We start from the raw sequence: 19637 nt of genomic DNA on the forward strand, positions 1-19637 counted from the left end.
TACAAAGTCAAGGTCTTTTTGAATGGTAGATGTATTGTCTGTGGTGTTAAATAGTTTGACATCGTCAGCAAAGAGAACACAATTACTTGAGATATGGTCACAAAGATCATTTATGTATAGTATGAAGAGTGTTGGTCCAAGAACGCTGCCTTGAGGAACGCCACTCTTGACAGGAACAGGATTTGATAGAGCATTGCCAATTTTTTAATAAATTTTTATAGTCCGGTGCATCTTAAAGTCCAAAAAATACAGTAGTCTTTGCTATGGCTACATTTTCAGACTGTTTTGGAAATATAGTTGGGGGCTGAGGTGTTCCCTCCCAAAAAGGGGGAGCTGAGCAGCCATGCAGACAGCCAAAACCAAGTATTTATTGTCTTATTTAATTATTTAAAAGGCTTCTTGTGAGTTTCTACAGAAGAGTTCCCATGGGATGGAAATAAGCCCAACCCAAAGCTTTTGGAAGTCCTCAACTATTTTTAACTACAGTCTTATATTTAATTTCCTGGGAGTGAGCCCTTTTTCTGAATAAACATGCAAAGGATGCATAGTTGGACTGCTTTAAGTAAACTTGCTGGTAAATGCTCTACCACAGGATCTTTTCTATCCAACTGTTAAGATACTTTTGTAGCAGAAAAAACTAGAGACAGAAAATATATCCAAATACTGGAAAGCATATTTGGTTTTCTTTTGCTAACAACTCTTTTGAAAATGAAATGTTTGTAATCTTTTAACCATGGCTAAAAGACTATCAGTATACAATTGTTTATTTTCCCTTATCATAATGCAGAATTTATCTTCCCCATTCACATTTGAACAGGGCATTTAATCAATTTCAAACTGCATTGCAAGTCCTGATTAAACTTTGAATCAAGTACACAAGTTTAATTTAATTTTATTAGACTATTCATTTATATGCGAGTTGGTCTTAGTGCCTGGTGACATGGACATATTTATATTGTTTTCTTTGCAAAAATGTGGAAGTGGATTGCTAGTTTATTCTTTCTAGAGTTTCTTTTAACCTCCCAGGCTGTCTAAAGTCTTGGTGTTTGCTGATGATTTGCCATATTTTAAACCTGATCTGATACTGCTTGGCTTTTTCCATAACAGCTACTTGGCTAGGTGCTACCATCTGCTCAGTTCGTTTAGGTACTGAATGCTAAAAAAAATGTAATTGTACTTTTTCCATTATCAACCCTGAGGTTATTATGAACAAACTATTTAAGCCTCTTGCTTTTTTCTATAAACAAAAATTAATTACCTCATTTCAGAACTAATTTTATAGTTATTATGTAGAGACTATAATGAACAAACTAATTAAATGACATTTAAGCAAGAAATAGATTCTGCAAAATACTCACATATATCGGTTGACTGTTCTACTGTATCATAATTGCCTACATACAAAGGAGAAACTAAGAGAGCAGTCTCTATGCTTTTGAATAAGCATGTTCCAAAGCATATTTGCATAAGCTATTTTTTCCCTTCTATAAATAGTTTCTTTGGAAAAGTGAGGTTCATTATAAATGTTATTAGCCAAAAAAGATCCATATGATCAAAGAAATAGCCAGTGCAAGTTTATCTGATTACATGTAAAAAAAAAAGTACAGCATATTAACAGGAACATTATCTATAGTTTGGGTGTAAGTTAAAAAGGCAACAAAAGGTAAAGGATATGTAATTCCTAATACAGCAACAGAAAGAAGATTAAAGCAGAATGAGAGATGAACAGTCATGGATAAAAAAGGAGAGTAGCATCAGAAGCATATTAATCAGACTAATTGATTGATTATGTGGCATCTCCAAAGCACCTGAAGGCAGGACAAGAAGCAGTGGGTGGAAACTAATCAAAGAGAGAAGCAACTTAGAACTAAGGAGAAATTTCCTGACAGTTAGAACAATCAGTAAGTGGAACAACTTGCCTCCAGAAGTTGTGAATGCTCCAACACTGGAAATTTTAAAAAAAATGTTGGATAGCCATTTGTCTGAAGTGGTGTAGGTTTTCCTGCCTGGGCAGGGGATTGGAGTAGAAGACCTCCAAGGTCCCTTCCAACTCTGTTATTATGTTATGTTATGTTAAGTTGGTGTAAACTCTTAACAAACAGATTTTTTTTCCATGACAATTTGTCTCTAATCTGGTTTTCCAACAGTATATCCATTGCCACTGCAACTCATCCATCTGGCTACTGGTTGTCCTTTTCTTATCTTCTCATTCCTTCCAACTTTCCCAGCATTAGAGCCTTTGCCAGAGAACTGTGTCTTCACATTATGTGTCCCAAGTATGATAATTTGAGCCTGGTCATTTGTGCCTCAGGTGAAAATTCTGGTTGATTTGTTTGATGATTCATTTGTGTGCTTTCTTGGCTGTTCATAGTATTCTCAGTCCTCCAAACATCATCAATATTCTTTCTACTCTACTTCTTCAAAGTTCCATTTTCACTTCCTCAAAGCATCATAGAGAATACTGAACTATTCTATTTATTTTATTTTATTTATTTATTTTTATCGTAACAATATATACAAGCATTACATAAAGGATTATATAATATATAAACATATATATGAGGAGAAACAAGGTAATATAAACATATATATATATAGGGGAAGAAACAATAGGACAGGAACGGTAGGCACGTTTGTGCTCTTATGCATGCCCCTTAGAGTCCTCTTTGGAAAGTGGTGAGGTCAACCGTGGATAGATTTTGAGTAAAGCTTTTGGGGTTATGAGAAGAAACCACAGAGTCAGGTAATGCATTCCAAGCATATATAATTCTGTTACAGAAATCGTGTTTTCTGCAATCTAAACTGGAGCGGTTGACATTGAGTTTAAATCTGTTGGTAGCTCTTGTGATATTGTTATTGAAACTGAAGAAGTCATTGACAGGAAGGACATTACAACGGATGATTTTATGAGCTAAACCCAGGTCCTGTCGAAGGCGACGAAGTTCCAAGTTTTCTAGACCCAGGATATCAAGTCTGGTGGAATAAGGTATTTTATTGGTTTCGGAGGAGTGGAGAACTCTTCTCGTAAAATACCTTTGGACACGCTCAACTGTATTGATATCAGATATATGGTATGGGTTTCAGACAGGCAAGCAGTAATCAAGAATTGGCCTAGCAAATGTTTTATATGCTCTGGTCAGTAGCGTGGTGTTTTTTGAAAAGAAGCTACGTAGAATTAAGTTAACAACTCTTAGAGCCTTTTTTGCTATATAGTTGCAGTGGGCTTTGGCACTTAGATCGTTAGATATAAAAACTCCAAGGTCTTTGACAGTGTGGGGGTCATCTGTGAGGTAATGTTCATCAAGCATGTACTTTGTGATTGGGTTCTTTCTTCCAATATGCAAGACTGAACATTTACTGGTTGAGATTTGTAGGTGCCAAATTTTAGACCAAGCAGTTAGATGATCAAGGTCCTTTTGAATTGTGGATGTATTGTCAGTGGTGTTGAAAAGTTTGACATCGTCAGCAAAGAGAACACAGTTACTTGAGATATGATCACAAAGATCATTTATGTATATTATAAAGAGAGTTGGTCCAAGAACGCTACCTTGAGGAACACCACTCTTGACAGGAACAGGATTAGATAGAGCATTACCAATTTTAACTACTTGTTATCTGTTTGACAGAAAAGCAGATATCCAGTTGTGTAAGGGTCCTGAAATGCCATAGGATTTTAATTTTAGGAGAAGTTTATCATGTACTACTGAGTCAAAAGCTTTACAGAAGTCTATGTATATTGCATCTATTGATTTACCTAGATCAAGATTTGTAGTCCATAGGTTTTTACAGTGGAGAAGTTGTAAATTGCATGATAATTTTTTTCTGAAGCCAAATTGTTTATTTGAGAGAAAGTTGTGTATTTCTAAGTGCAAGGTAATGGATTGGTTGATGATGGATTCCATTACTTTGCAGGCGACGCACATAGGGAGATTGGTCTATAATTATCAACTAAGCTGGGGTCGCCTTTTTTGAAAACTGGAATGACTGTGGCTAGTGACCAGAGATTGGGAAGGGAACTGGTTGTGAAAGTTTTATTAAAGATTATACTTAGGGGTTCTGCTAAATTACTAGAGAGTTTTTTAAGAAGTAAGCACAAAGTCCGTCAGGTCCAATGGATAGAGATGGTTTCAAGTTACAAAGAGCTTTTCCAACATTTTCTTCTTTAAAATCTATGTTAAGTCGTCATACTCATTGCTTGTACGATTCTGGTACCTGACTATCTCTTCCAAGGCCTTCTAGCTTCTCTACTAAGTGCTAGTTTGCAGCATATTTCTTAGCTCTTCATAGTTGACACTAAAAAGCATTAGTATTCACTATTTCAGTATCTTCCTCATCAGTTCCAAGGCTGCTTATTTTACCAACATCAGTTTGGTCTTCTTCGTATTTTATTTTAGTCCTGTTTATTTTTCACTATATTCCTTGGCTTTATTGTATTTTTGGCTACTAGGGTAACTTCATTAGTGTAACATCATCTTCCAATTGAGCTTCTTTTAATCTATTTTAAGTATATATACTTAAATAAAGTTCAATATGTGTAACAAGAGCAATAGAAGGCAAGCATTCCTTGTCCTTAGTTTGAACTTCTTGGTTGATATATCCTCAACTTTTATTGTTGTTTTAAACCACATTTATGTCATATTTACAGTGAGGTTAGCTAATACTCTAAGCATTAGATAGTACTTGTTTTTAAAGATATGACAATTTTTATATACCAATGTTAATAATTAATAAATCATACATCTTTAAGGTGGAGTTAAAAGGGGGCGTGGCCATGACCGTGGTGGGGTAAGGACCTTTCCTTCACTTCACAGGGCTTAATAATGAAGATTTATGAGGATTAATGCTGTTTGGAATGCACCGTTATGGATGAAAGTTAATAAATCATGAAGTGGAAGTGTTAATAGCCCAGCAGACTGAATTTAAAACTGGTAGGTCATTTGAAACTGCTTGAATTAAGGAGTTTTTACTGCGTAGGATGACCGAACTGGCAGACACGATGAGTTTGGAATAAACTGCTGTCTTTTGCTTTCCTTATTATAATTATCGTGTTCTGTGTTAAATGCTGAGGCTAAGGAATATCAAAGACTGAATTTGCTAATGAGAAGAATTTTAATTGAAGAGATCGATCTTTTGTGCTGGATTGACTGGCTGAAGAAGATTTTATTAGGTGATAATTTTTTTTTTATTATTATTTTTCTTTTGAGAGGAAATTAATAGCTTGTTTATATTATAGAAAACAAAAAAAGGACTTTGTTTTGAAGTTCAAGCTGGTTTTTTTTTTTTTCTTCTCTGCCGACGTGGAGAAAAAATGGCGCTGATTAAGCTGTGAGGTAATTGTGTTTCTTTGTGGAGTGAATATGACTCATAAGTTACTGATAAGCTACTAACGAGTGCAAATAAGCCGTTTCGCTTCAATTAAAAGATTGTCGTCCCTTGATCTTCATCAAGACCCTCTGTAAAATTGGTTTGACTGCTGTCCTTTGATCTTCACTAAGACTTTTTGAAAAATTGGAATCCCAGTTTGAGAAATTTTTTGGTTTTTTTGTTTTTTTCAAAATGACTCAACAACTTTCAGAAACGCAGCAAATTGCTGCAGCTTTAAATAAAATTGGGGAAAAAATAGCAGGACTATCAGAGCGTATAGATAATTTGACATTTAAACTGACATCCGAAGTGCAAAATTTAAAGCAAGAGATGAATGATAACTTTGCTAAGCAAAAAGAGGAAATGATAATGATTAAAGATGAAATGGAGCAGCTGCATGTGCATGAGGCAAAAGTAGATCGGCAAATTGGCAAAATATTTTATAAAAATGAGCAGCAAGATAAGAGAATTTGTCTTTTGGAAGAAGAGATGAGGAAATATAATTTTGTTATTAGAGGAATCTCGGAAGAAAGGGAGGATAAATTGAAACAGCGGGTTTTGAAATGGATTAATGATTTGGATACGCAACTTACGTTCACATTAGCAGACCTGGCAAGTGTTTTTAGAATTGGATATAGAAGGCAAAATGGTTCTAACAGGAATGTGCTTGTCAGGTTCGCAAATCTTGGTGATAAGTTGGAAGTTATGGCCAAGTTAAGAGAGTTGGGAGATGCTTTGAAGTTTGAAGGGAAGACTATTCAAGTCTTCCCGGATATATCAAGAGAAGAAAGGGCATGGAGATTTTTTTTAAAACCAATTACAAAAGTTTTGAGAGATAATGGAATTAAATACAATTGGAGGCCACCACAACAATTGAAATTTTTTTATAAAGGAAGGATGCGTACAATTACCCCAGATATAGATGCATTATTATATTTACGGGAGCTTGGACTGATTGAGATGGAGGATTTAATGGAGATAAAAGATCAAATGCTTCAGATGGGTGGAACATACGTGGAAACATCAATCTCAGAAGAAGAAAAAGGGGCTATTGGAGGGCAAGACTCTAAAGGGTTAAAGAGGAAAGAAATATCACCTGTGTTGGTTGAACAGAAGAAGAGTCGTGAGGATACAGTAGGAGAAGAAGCAGATAAGAGTCTTGGAAAATATGAAGCTGAATGCGGGTCATCGCTATCTTTTTTTTTGAGTGATGAATTCAAATAGACAGCCCGAAAGAAGTGCCCCGGGCATTGGCACGTCCCCTCTCCCCCATTCTCTTTATAGAGGCGAAACCGATGAGGATGTGGGGGAAGAAGATTGTTTGTATTTTATTGTTTGTTTGTTTGGTTTTCCCTGTTTGCTTATTGTTGTTTATATGGTAGTTTAATGTCGGGTGGTGGGGGGCACAGAAAGGAAGATGCGGGGATAGGATTAAAAAATTTATATTTTAAATGGGAGTTATAAAAATAATGTCATGGAATGTGAAGGGTACAGGGAATCAGATTAAAAGAAGAAGATTGGAGCTTAAGATTAAAAGGGATTTACCAGACATTTTATTTTTACAAGAAACCCATCAGAAATCTGAAGATTCAAATAGAATGTATATAAAAGGTATGCAAATATATGAAAAGCATTTGGAACTTCAAAAGCTAGAGGAGTTGCAACACTGATATCAGATAGGGTGTACTTTGAAAACATAAGGTAATTTTGGATGAAGATGGAAGATATGTAATAATTGTTGGAAATCTTAATGAGGAAAAAGTGACACTTGTTAATTTATATTTACCGAATGAAAAACAAAGAGAATTTCTTGAAAAAATAACAAAAATTTTGGAGAATGAAAGTGTAGGGAAAGTAATTGTGGCTGGGGATTTTAATTTAATCAGAGATAAAATAGACAGTACTAATCCCACCCGCTGTGGAGGAGCAAATAAAATGGGGATTTTAAATATGTGGATGCTTCGAAATGGCGTGGTTGATGTGTGGAGAGAGGTTAAAGGAATTGAGAGAGTATACACTTTTTTCTCTAAGATATACAATACATATTCTAGAATTGATTATATTTTTCTTTCTAAAGATTTGTTGAACAATGTGGATAAGGTAGATGTGGGAATTTAAAGATTCTGATCATGCAGAAGTTATGGTGGACTTAGATTTTAATTTTGAGAAAAAAAGAAGCTATTGGAGATATGACGAGAAATTGTATAAAAATGAAAAGGATAAAAAATGGATACTTAAAAAATTGGAGGAAAGTTGGAGATTAAATGATAACGGGGAGGTTAAATTTGAAATTGTTTGGGATGCGATGAAAGCGGTGTTTAGAGGAGAGTATTAAATTATCAAGTAGGAAATATAAAAATTATAAAATTAAAATGGAAAGAGATAAAAATCAGATTAAAGAATTGGAAAATCAATTTTGCTTACTAAAGAAAAAAATTCTTCAGGAGCTTAATATGTTAAGAAATAAAATGATAGAAGAAGATACAGAGTTAGTAAAAGAAATTTGAGATTTTAAATAGGAATTTTTGAATTTAGTAATAGAAATTCTAAATTATTGGCAAAGATGGCGAAAGATAAAAGAGAGAGAAATTGGAGTTTTGATAGATGATAGAGGTATAAGATGTTATAAAAATTAGAGAAATGTGAAGTGGTTAGAAATTTTTTTCAGAATCTATATTCAAAGAAATCAATTAATCGGGGAAAATTGCAAAGCTATTTAGAAAAGTATGTAGTGAAAATTGATCAAACATATAAGGAATTGATGGAAGAAGATATAACACAAGATGAGATTAATGGAATAATACAAAAATTAAAATTAGGGAAAGCTCCAGGTGAGGATGGATTACCTGTTGAGTTTTATAAAGAATTTAAAGAATTAATAATACCAAGATTGCAAAAATTATTTAATGGAATATTACATGGTGGGGAAGTACCTTCGTCACGGAATAGAACGGTGATATCCCTAATTCCTAAACCAGATAAAGATTTAGAAAGGATTGAGTCCTATCGGCCCATTTCTTTAATTAATCAGGATGCAAAGATATTTACTGCTATTATAAGTAATAGATTAAATAGATTTATAGATAGATATATAAGTTATAATCAAGTAGGTTTTGTGAAGGGTAGATACATGAGTGATATTGTTAGAAGAGTATTAAATATTATAGATGTAGCTGAATATAATGGTGATAAAATTGGTATAGTATCATTGGATATTTTTAAAGCTTTTGATTCTGTACAATGGGAAACTATTAAAGTAATTGTGGAGGCTTTAGGCTTTGGTAATAAGTTTATACATGTTATTTCAAAATTGTACCAAAAGAGCAGTGCAAGAGTGAAGGTGAATGGAATATTAACTGAAGAGATAAAATTAGAAGCTGGTACGAGACAAGGATGTCCCTGTCCCCAACATTATTTTTATTGGCTATGGAAATATTGACAAAATGATAGAAAAGATGAAGAATTAGAAGGATATAAGGGTATAAGATAAATTTGTATGCGGATGATACTTTAATTATTTTGAAAATGTAGAGAAAGATCTGAAAAGATATATAAGCATTTGATAGAATTTGAGGAAATGACAGGATTGAAAGTAAATTGGTCAAAGTCAGAATTATTGATGGATAGTAATGGTAATGAGTCTGAGAATATGCAAGAGCAATTTGGGATAAGGATTAAACACACATTGAAATATTTGGGTATAGTGCTTTCACTTAAGGTTAAAGAATTGAAAAAACTTAATTATGATGTGGTGATTAACGAAATTGAGAAGAAGATAGATAAATATAAAATTTTAAAATTGTCTTGGTTTGGTAGAATTGCAATGTGTAAGATGATGTTGCTGCCTAAGTTCAACTTCTTATTCGAGATGCTACCATTAAATTTGACAGAGAAAGATATTGAAGGATATCAGAAAAAACTGGATAAATTTTGTAATGGTGGCAAAAGACCTAGATTAGTGAAGAAAATGTGGTATCAAAATCAAAAGGAAGGTGGATTAGGATTCCCCAAATTATTTAATTATTATTGTGCGTATGGTATCCGGATAGTGGTAAAAATATTAAAGGTGAAGATAACTATTGGAGAGACTTAGAGTTAAAGGATATAGAAATTTGGATCAAGGTGGTTTTAGATAAAGCAAATTTAAAATGTGTAAGTAGAAGTTATTGGTTAAAGGATTAAGTAAAATGTGGAATAAATTTGTTAAAATTTTAATTCGGATATAATCTTTTTGGGGGAGACAATTGGAATTTGGCCAATTAAAAATAATATAATACGCAATGAAGTGATTAAAGAGGAAAATATAGAAATTATTAGAGATTGGATAAAAGTTATGGAAAATGAAAGGAGGAATAAAGAAATTATTGAAAAATTAGGGTTAAGTTGGTTTGAAAAATACAGATAGAAAAATGGACAAAAAAACTAAAGGAAAATTATTCGATAAATAGATGTGAAACTGAATTTGAATATTTAGTATCTCGGATTATGAAAGATGAAATTGGGCTAAAGGGACTCGTTAGTAGGGTTTATAAGATTATAAATTCTGATGAAAAATTACAAAGAGTGATGAGGATAAATTGGGAAAAAGATCTTAATATTGAAATACCAGAGTCAGATTGGAATGTGAATTGGAAGAGTAGAATTATGAGAACTTTATCTATAAGGATTAAAGAGCACAATTATAAAGTTGTTTGGAAATGGTATTTGACTCCAGTAAGATTGTCACAAATGGATAAAAAAAATAGTAAAAAATGTTGGAGATGTGAGATGGAATTGGGGACTTATGAACATATGTGGTATAATTGTGATAAGGTTAAAAAGTTTCGGCAACAATTGGAGAAAATGATATTTGAAATGATGGGGAAAGTAATAACATTGAGAGTGGAAACTATATTATTGTTGGTAATTAAGGAAATAGAATTAACAAAATATGAAAAAGAATTGATTAGAATTATGATTATAATAGGTAGAATTATAATAGCTAGATATTGGAAACTAGATGTGATTTTTAGAATAGAAGTGTGGAATTCTGAAATGTGGAAATTAGCTTTAAATGATAAAATGACATGTGATATTAAAATTAGAAGTGGTGTGTATAAAGAAGATATTTTTTGGAAGACTTGGAAACCATTTGTGGACTTTGCGCTTGGAACATTGGACGCTTCAGTACCTGTACCTCGAGAACGTGGATTTTGGCAATCATGAGGATATATCCGAAGACCCAAATCTTCCTTTTATGTATAGCACAAGGGTGTAATAATGTATTTTCTTTTTGTTTGTTTGTTGCAAAAAAAGTAATAAAAATTTAATTTAAAAAAAAAAATAAAAAAAAAAAATAAGGTGGAGTTAAAAATAGATATACTTATGAAATTTAACTTATTCAATTAAATAAGAATTTTGTTCCTTCATTTTTCATTAAAAATACTTTTGCCAATAGTTACATTAACACATCTAACTATTCTTGTTTTTGGTTTTGGTTGTATTGTAGCACAATGAAATGACAATTTCTTTGAGCAGTCCCATCTGTTTTCAGATTCTGAAGATCTATCCAATGACCGTATGACTATTCAGCAATGTTATTATTAATCAAGCTGACGAATGAAGAATGTGCTAAAACATTTCAAATGACAAGGTAGCAATTAAAATGTAACTAATGTAAAAGGAGTACTTCCTTTAAGACTAATCTTTTTTTGTGTGAAATCTATAAAATCCTGATCCTATGCATGTCTATTCAAAAATTAATCTTATTTGGGGCAAGTAGTTTGGGAACCTAGGGTTCCCTTATTGTGGATAAGATAGGGAATAAATAAAACAACAATAAAAAGTATCTATTACAATATTTTGTTAATACACCATTGCCTGACTGCATTTTAAACTGGTTAGCATAAAAATAAAAGATGTTTAGTTTGCAATTCCATTATATATAGGTCTTGAAATATATTACATTATCAATCCTTAAATTCTCTTCAATGTATGTCAGACTTGATATCTATTACATAATTGATTTAATCTATCATGCAATTAATCTTTTACAAAAGGAACTGATGTCTAAAATTCTGGCAATTATTTAACAAGAAAGTTATCACAAGGTGGATTAAATCTTACAAAACAAATTAAATACACATCAGAGCATTTGAATACTAACCTTACTTCTGTCTAGGCACTTCATAATAATAGAATAATATCTACACAGGTTATTTATAATTGCAATGAGAGATGTCAATTAGATGTCCAGCATTATTAATAATAAAATGTTTGATTCATGCACAGTTTTTAATACATCCTTTTAAACAGCTCTCCAGAATAATAGCTGAATGTTTATATATTAATCCAGGTGAAATGCTACCGGTTTGGACCGGTTCAGCTGAGCCGGTAGCGACAACGGCAGGTTGTTCAGAGAACCAGTAGCGGTGGCAGTGCGAGGCTCTACCCACCCACCTGGCTGTCATTACTTCCTGGTTTTAACCAGGAAGTAACCTATTTTTTACCCTCTGCGCATGCACAGAAGGGTTTGTGCATGCGCAGACGGTCCATGCATGCACATGATGCATGCACTTCTGAACCGGTAGGGAAGGGTAAGTAGATTTCACCCCTGTATTAATCATCTAAATATCTGGCCTGTTTATTCAGGAGATTACTTAAAAAAAGAAAAGAAAAAAGATCATATAAGAAATGTGAATATGATGTATTAAAATTAAGTACAATTAATCCCCAGTAATTTCAGTATAAGAATTAACATATGCTTAAAAGGTTTTTTTTTATTAAATAATTTTTATTTCCATTTTCCAACATCATATTTATGTACAAACTATTATCCATCATTAATCATTAATTTTTATTACTGATTCAGGCCTGCCCGATTGCCACTTCCTTTCTTCACAACCTCCCTCTCTACCCTCTACTACTTTCACATCCTTCGTCTCCTTCACTTTACTACTTCCTCTCCTCCTTCTCCACTCCTCCCTTCTTCCACCCTATCTAACCTTCTTATTCCCCTCCTCCTTCTCTACCCTTACCTGCTTTCTTCCCTCCTTCTACTCCTCTCTCCTTCTTTCTGAAATGGCAGTCGGGCAGCCCCAGTATCATTTTAAATTTTAATTTCATATCTTCAAACATTACTGTACATTAATAATCAATCCATGTATCATTTCCCCCCCCTTTTCCCCCCTCCTCCCCCTTCCCCCCCCAGACTTCCCAGAGCAAATACCAGGTATTATGACCAACAATCACAAGCTAAAGTATACAAAATATACATAATCTCCCACCTTTAAAAATTTTAAACTTTAGATCCCCTCACAATAAAAATAAAGAGATAGGAAAGAATAATAAAAAGAAAAAAAGAAAAGAAGCAATACCAACTTCACATATTACTTCTTCTTACAGTCCATTTTTAAAATTAATCCATCTTCCCAAATTCAATTTTTTTTCCACTTGTATATTCCTTCAAATTTCATAAATCCATTTCTCAAATTACAGGTCATCTTCTCGAACTCAAATTTTCATCACTTATATATTTCTTCAATTGCCATAACATTTAATGTCCGTTCTTCTTACAGTCCATTTTAAAAATTAGTCCATCTTCTAAAATTCAAATTTTTTCCCCCCACTTGTATATTCCTTCAAATTTCATAAGTCCATTTCTTAAATTACAATCCAACTTCTCAAATTCAAATTTTCATCACTTATATATTTCTTCAATTGTCATAACATTTAATGTCCAATCTTCCAATACTACTCCATCAATCAAATATCATTTCGAATAAAATCTCTCAAATACAATATTTCCAGCTTAACTTCATAACTTTTACTATCTATAAATGTGTCAATTAAAACAAATAATCAGTTAAACTACATCCACAATATAATAAACAGTTAAAATAATTACATCCACATTATTTAAATTCATAAATTTTACTTTCCATCCTTCACAATTAAATAATATCATCCCATAGATTTATACCATACAAATAGCAAATAACGAAAATCCTATAATTTATATCCTAAACAAATCAATTCCAAAAATTAACCATAATCATCATATTCACATCTTAAACATTCCTCCCCTCTCCCATTCTATTTTCCATCATTTCCAAATCAATTAACTTAGCATCTAACAACAAAGGATTCCCACTCTTTAAAACATTAATATAAAATGTCTCGCTTTCATAACTGAATTAAGAAAATACTTTCTGCCTCTAAAATTCGCTGACAAACCCATTGGAACTTTCCATCTAAAATATATCTGATGTTTCTTAAACTCATCCACTAAAAAAGCAAATTCTCTTCTCTTTCTTAACATTTTAGGAGGAATTTCCTTCATTTTTATATCTTGTCCCAATATTTGAAATTTATTTTTATAAAAGGCTTGCAAAATTTCATACCTAATCTTTTTAGTTGTAAAATAAATAACCACATCCCCCGGTACTCTCTTTTGTCTTGCCCACCAAGAATTAACACGATAAATTCTTTCAATATTAATCTCAAAATCTTCTGGCTCCACACCCTTTATCTGAGCAAAGGCTTGCGTAAAAATCTCTTTTAAATTTTCCTTCCTACTTTGCTTCAAACCCCTCACCCTTATAGCATATTCCATCAATCTATATTGTAATATTACTCTTTCTTCATCTGCCCTATCTACCTTTGCCTGTATATCTTCCATCTTATTATCTAAGTTCCAATTGTTTTGATTCTTTTGAATTTCTTCTATTTTCCTTTGCAACTCTGAATTAGCTTTATTAATTTCTTCAAGATCATCTTCCATCTCAATACAAGAGCTTAATATTTGCGCAATTGCATCCTTTACCATTTTCATTTCCCTCTTCTGCTCTTCCACCACTTCCTTAAAATCCAACATCTCTTTCTCTATTTCATCAAATTTTTGATCTATTTCTAAAAAATGACTCTCCAAAAACTCCTGTAAAGAATTTCTTAATTCCTTTTTGATTTCTTCTTTTAATTTTTGAATCTGAACTGAAGAAATTTCAAAGTTTTTAATGACTTTTGGTACTATTTGCTTAAAAGCCATTTTTAAAAAAATATAACCTAATAATGGACCCCCCAAAAAAAAATTCAAAAAAAAAATATTCAAAAAACTTTTCTTCTAAATCACTATAATCCCAAAGAAGAAGAAAAAATATAAATCATAAAATTCTCGTTTCTTTCATTTAGTCAGTATCTTCTTATATATTTTTTAATTCGACACTAGCTGTTAGTAAGCATTTCTTTAACTTTCGTTTCCAGTACACACATTCCACAAAACCGCCATTTGCTTTCTTCTCTCCTATCTTCGCAACAAATATATCCTCAGGGGCTTGCAGTCTTCTTACAAACAAATGCTAGAACTCCAGTTTCTGCTTCGTCCACGTTACAATCCATCATAAATCAATTCCTGCCGTGGAAATTGGACGCTACGTTTTGTCTGCCATAAAAGGCAGATCCCCTCCCCCAATCTGGAGCTTTTCAGGCTATGGAAGGAGAGCTCCCCGCAAGCCTCAGAAGCTTTTTCTGTGGCTTTATTCGGGTGTCTCAACTTCAGCCTGAATGCTCATCTCTCCCTCTTTACCCGAGGGAAGAGATTTCCAAGCTGTCGAACCAGATTTACGATGTCCTGACAGCTCTACAGACTAGGGAGTTAGCAGCCTAATCAAGGCTGCTTCTCAACGAAGTGGAGCCATGAAGTGGAGTCCCCCTCATATGCTTAGAATGTTTAGATAATATAAATTGAAAAGCATAATGGCAAAATTAACCAACATCAAGTAAAACCTCATGTTTAATACAAGACCTACGCTGTAAAAATAATGAAGATGTAATTATTGGAAAGATTTTTACCTTCCAATCGTGTCCTATCAAATCAAGACTACTATATTTGTTTTCAACTATATTTTAATTAATCCAAGTAATTATGTTTTACCATAGTAAAACAAACAGCTTTAAATTCAAGATGCCCATAATACAGTATTATGTATTACATTATGAATGAAGTGTGTTGCTATAACCCACGTTGTAAAATGTATTACTGCATCTTAAATGAAACATGTTTAAATATAAAAATTATTAACTGTTCATAACTGCATTTTTATAGTGGAAATCACTGCACTTCTGGGATATAAAAAATAGAATAGTATAAAATTAATTAAATACATTTATAAACTATTAAATATATTTATAAAAAATACATTTAAACTCCCATGATCTGAGTTATAGACAACAACTTAAAAGTAGAGTTCACAAAAAGTAGATCAACCAGAACAATAATTGTAAAAGGAGAAAACTTCAATATATCCTAAAATACTTTATGGCTAAACAAGCTTAAACGTAAATTGTTAATAAGATCTGCCTTAAGCTAAACATATAACTGAAAAATCCTGGATCTCGTTCAATTTAAAGAAACAGATTTTTTTCTAAATTATGACTTCAGTCTTAATATTTGTTTGATTATTATCTTTTGCTTGCCATGTGCCATTTTATTTGAACTGGACAAATGCCAGCCAATATTCATCTCCTTTTTCTTTTGTCTGCTGTTCCATGCATTTTTATTCTTCCAAAGCTTTTAATTCACAACTGTCTCAAATTGAAGAATAGCAACAATGGATATAGAAGGAGACGGATACTACAAAAAATTTCTTGCTCTTAAATTCATCTTTTATAATAATTTCATTTCAAGAATATTTGGAGATAGAAGGCAGAACAATATGATTTTGTATTCAATTTTAATTAAAAATTACAACTGCAATCTTTTTTGAAGTCCTATTACAATATGGGCTCATTTCCCAAAGTAGAGAGCAGATTGAAGTATACCTTCCACAAATGTTTTTACAAATAACAGGGAGCATACAGTAGATGAAGTAAAAATGAAAACAGATTTCAATTCTATCTTATGAAATATTATCAGTCATTGCTGAAATTCTAATTTAGACTTTTTTTGTTTTTGTTTACATTTATACATTTATACCCCGCCCTTCTCCGAAGACTCAGGGCGGCTTACAATGTATAAGGCATTGTATAAGACTGTTGGCTGATTTCTAATTATGTGATGTTCTTTTGTGCAATTATGTGTGCTGTACTAAGGATGTTGATTATAATTGAACTGCATTTTGATGTTATGGAGTTAGTGTTATTTATTCTTACCATGGACATTTCAATTTTGTTATGTAATTGTTGCTGATTTAGACATCATGCATGTTTTATTAGATAGATAGATAGATAGATAGATAGATAGATAGATAGATAGATAGATAGATAGATAGATAGATAGATAGATAGATATCTCCATGTTATATTGAGTATGATTTAATACAGTTGTAAGCTGTCATGAGTCCATATAAATAAATATAATTTGATGAGAAATTTACAATTGTTTAGTTTTAAAGTAAAATACAACTTTGTGCCCAATTTTTTTTATAAAAGTCGTTAAAAAACTCTTTATCATGATTTTTTAATGTTCTAGCTTTCTTGGAGCACCAAACAGTCAAAACAAAAACATTTGATAGAATTAGGTGTTTAACTTGTCTTACCCTGTATTTATATGAGTAAACATTACAATGAAGCTGGTATAGTCCAGTGCCGTAAGTTTGACTCAAGTTAGCTAACAAAATTTCAAGGCCCTTTTTGTCCTAAGAAACAGTAACTTCATTTTAGAAACTGGATTCATTTTTGGCAGGTTTTCCAGAATCCCACGGGAAGGTATTGCAAGAAATCAGTAATGCACTATAAAGATAATTTAATGTGCTATAAACTTATTTAAAGTCCTTATTCCCCCTATCTAGATCTTTTAGAAAAGGAAATGAAAGTTTTCTTCAAATTATACGTAACAGAATTTAATAGCTCTCATCTAATGAGCTCTCATGTTTAGGTGGAAATGATATGAACTAAATCCTTTCATTTAAAATCATCTCTAATTAACTTTACATGTTGACAAGGTATCACTTTTTTCTAATTTGTCTTAATCACAAAAAATGTAGTTATTTACACATTTATCAAGAGATATCCAGAGACTTTCTATGCATGTTATTGATGTATTTTTATCACATCTTTCTTCTAAAGTTCAATTAAATGAAAATAAATTTATAAAACTGCATATCTGATGCCCTATAACTTTTATTTAACATTCAAAACATCTGCTCTGATTTTTAACATGTCTCCAACATAAAATTTCAAAATGAAAATTGCTCTAATGCAAGTTCTCTTTTTAAATATAATTACCACTATTTTCACACATTTTTGGTTGTGAACTGACTTAGAACCAACATCTGGTTCAGGACAGGTTTTCTGGCCTAACCTTCTGACCTTGACAGAAATTTGAAAAAAACAAAAACCTAACCAAAAAGGAGATTAATTATCTTTTTAAGTCTAGAGCAATGAAATAACATTGGGAAACATCTCAGGCAAACATCTCTCCAATCACTGGAGTAGAAGAACGGGGAAAAGATAACACATATTGATATTTGAAAGATTGTTATAACCAATCTCAATAAAAGTAGTTCTAGCCTTTCTGTGCTGTTGATTTCCTGTCTGATCTACTTAGATGTAAGGGGTAGTTCTGCCCATGAAAGAACCTACTTTTCATTAGAAGTCTACATACTTTCTCCCGAGTATCAGACCCAGAGACTTAGGGAGATAGTTTCCGAACATATGGAAAATAGTTCAGGGGTTTTGGTGAAAAATCACATTTTTGTGGGGTACTTGGTGCTCTGTGAGCTTGGTTGTTTTCTTGCAGACATTTTATTACCAAACTAGGTAACATAATCAATGCTATCAAGCTCAAAGAGCACCAAGAACCCACAGTTCAACCCTGAACTACAAATATTCTCTCCCACCGGTATCACCCAGTGATACCATTGACCAGAATGTCCTGCATGAAACACCATTACAGAGCAGAGACAGTTCTATGTATTAACTTGAAGCTCAACATGCAATGTAAATATAATCTTCAATGGGTAAGCCACTTTTGTTAATGATGTTTTGGCCATGGCAAAACTTGAACAAATAATGGGTGCTGATACATAATGTACAAAAGTTAAAACAAGGGATATAAGATATACAGTTGGTTGTGTTTAAGTATATATTTGTAGTGTGACCACTGCCCATGTTCTTTTAGCATTGAAGACAAAAAGTGAGTCAAAGACCCAGTGAACTTGGGATAAAGTTTGGCATGTAACAAATCAGCAGATAGTTCAGGACTTTAGGATTTTTTAACACTTTAGTTTGAACTCTCTATTTCTTAATTTTGTTGTACAGCTTTGAAGGTAGTCTAGTTAAGTGCTTTCTTTGACCCTGAATTCTAGCCAGGGACCATGGGCCCAGTCTGTAAAACTGAAAGTTCCCAGCAGAATGCAGGGTTACATTATAATTCTTTGAATAAACGTTCTTCTGTTTGTTAAAAGATAATCAGAAACCAGAAACAATGAGTTTTAGTTCTCTTCTTTCCTTTCCTTTTGTTTTTTTCCAATGTTTCCAAAGGGAACTTTGGAGTAATTTGATAGGAAGAAGATGATTCCCTCCGTCTTTTCTTAAATGTAAATGTTCCATCCATGAATGGTTCCTTGCCTAATTCAGAAGCACAATAAACCTGTCCCTGAAAGTAATGTTTGAAAGAAGCAGTAAAACCAGTGAAAGGATAAATTAAGTTCTACAGTTCCTGAATATAAACAAGTTGTGTGTGCAACTTGAGATATCCACAAATAATTTTAATTTGTCTCTTTGAATTTACATCAAGGAGACAATTACTTCACAGATTTTCTACATACATTTTATATACTATGGGGAGAAATACAAATAATTGGCATCTTTTTTTAAAGAAGTCAGAAAATCCTTAATTTGTGTGTGTGTGAATGTGAAAGGAACAACTAGTTTAAAAAACTCATTTTCAGGAATGACATTAACTTTCATCTGACATGAATAAGTCCTGAACAATACTGGAAATCTGTTTTAATAGTGAAATGTTCAACTATGTGTTTTTTGGTCCCACTAACTATATCAAGCTCTCTTGTATGTTTTCCTCCCTATGTTCCCTGTGATTCTTCCCAATGATTAGATGCACAAGCCAAGAGTAGGTCCTTCCCACTTGCCAGTAATCATAAAAAGGTAAAGGTAAAGGTTCCCCTCGCACATATGTGCTAGTCGTTGCCGACTCTAGGGGACAGTGCTCATCTCCGTTTCAAAGCCGAAGAGCCAGTGCTGTCCGAAGACATCTCCGTGGTCATGTGGCTGGCATGACTCAATGCCAAAGGCGCACGGAACGCTATTACCATCCCACCAAAGGTGGTCCCTATTTT

The 19637-nt window shown here is 32.7% G+C and overlaps 1 protein-coding gene across 1 annotated transcript in view; it reads right to left on the reverse strand.

Moving 5' to 3' along the window:
- AFF3 (ALF transcription elongation factor 3) overlaps positions 1–19637 on the reverse strand; it is a 284542-nt gene that overhangs the window by 91388 nt on the left and 173517 nt on the right. Inside the window, exon 8 of the mRNA XM_058186246.1 lies at positions 1074–1156. Within this exon, the coding sequence (XP_058042229.1) occupies positions 1074–1156 (83 nt within the window). The remainder of the gene's footprint in view (positions 1–1073; positions 1157–19637) is intronic.

This window comes from Ahaetulla prasina, chromosome 5 (genome assembly GCF_028640845.1).
Source record: "Ahaetulla prasina isolate Xishuangbanna chromosome 5, ASM2864084v1, whole genome shotgun sequence".
Taxonomy (NCBI): Eukaryota; Metazoa; Chordata; class Lepidosauria; order Squamata; family Colubridae; genus Ahaetulla; species Ahaetulla prasina.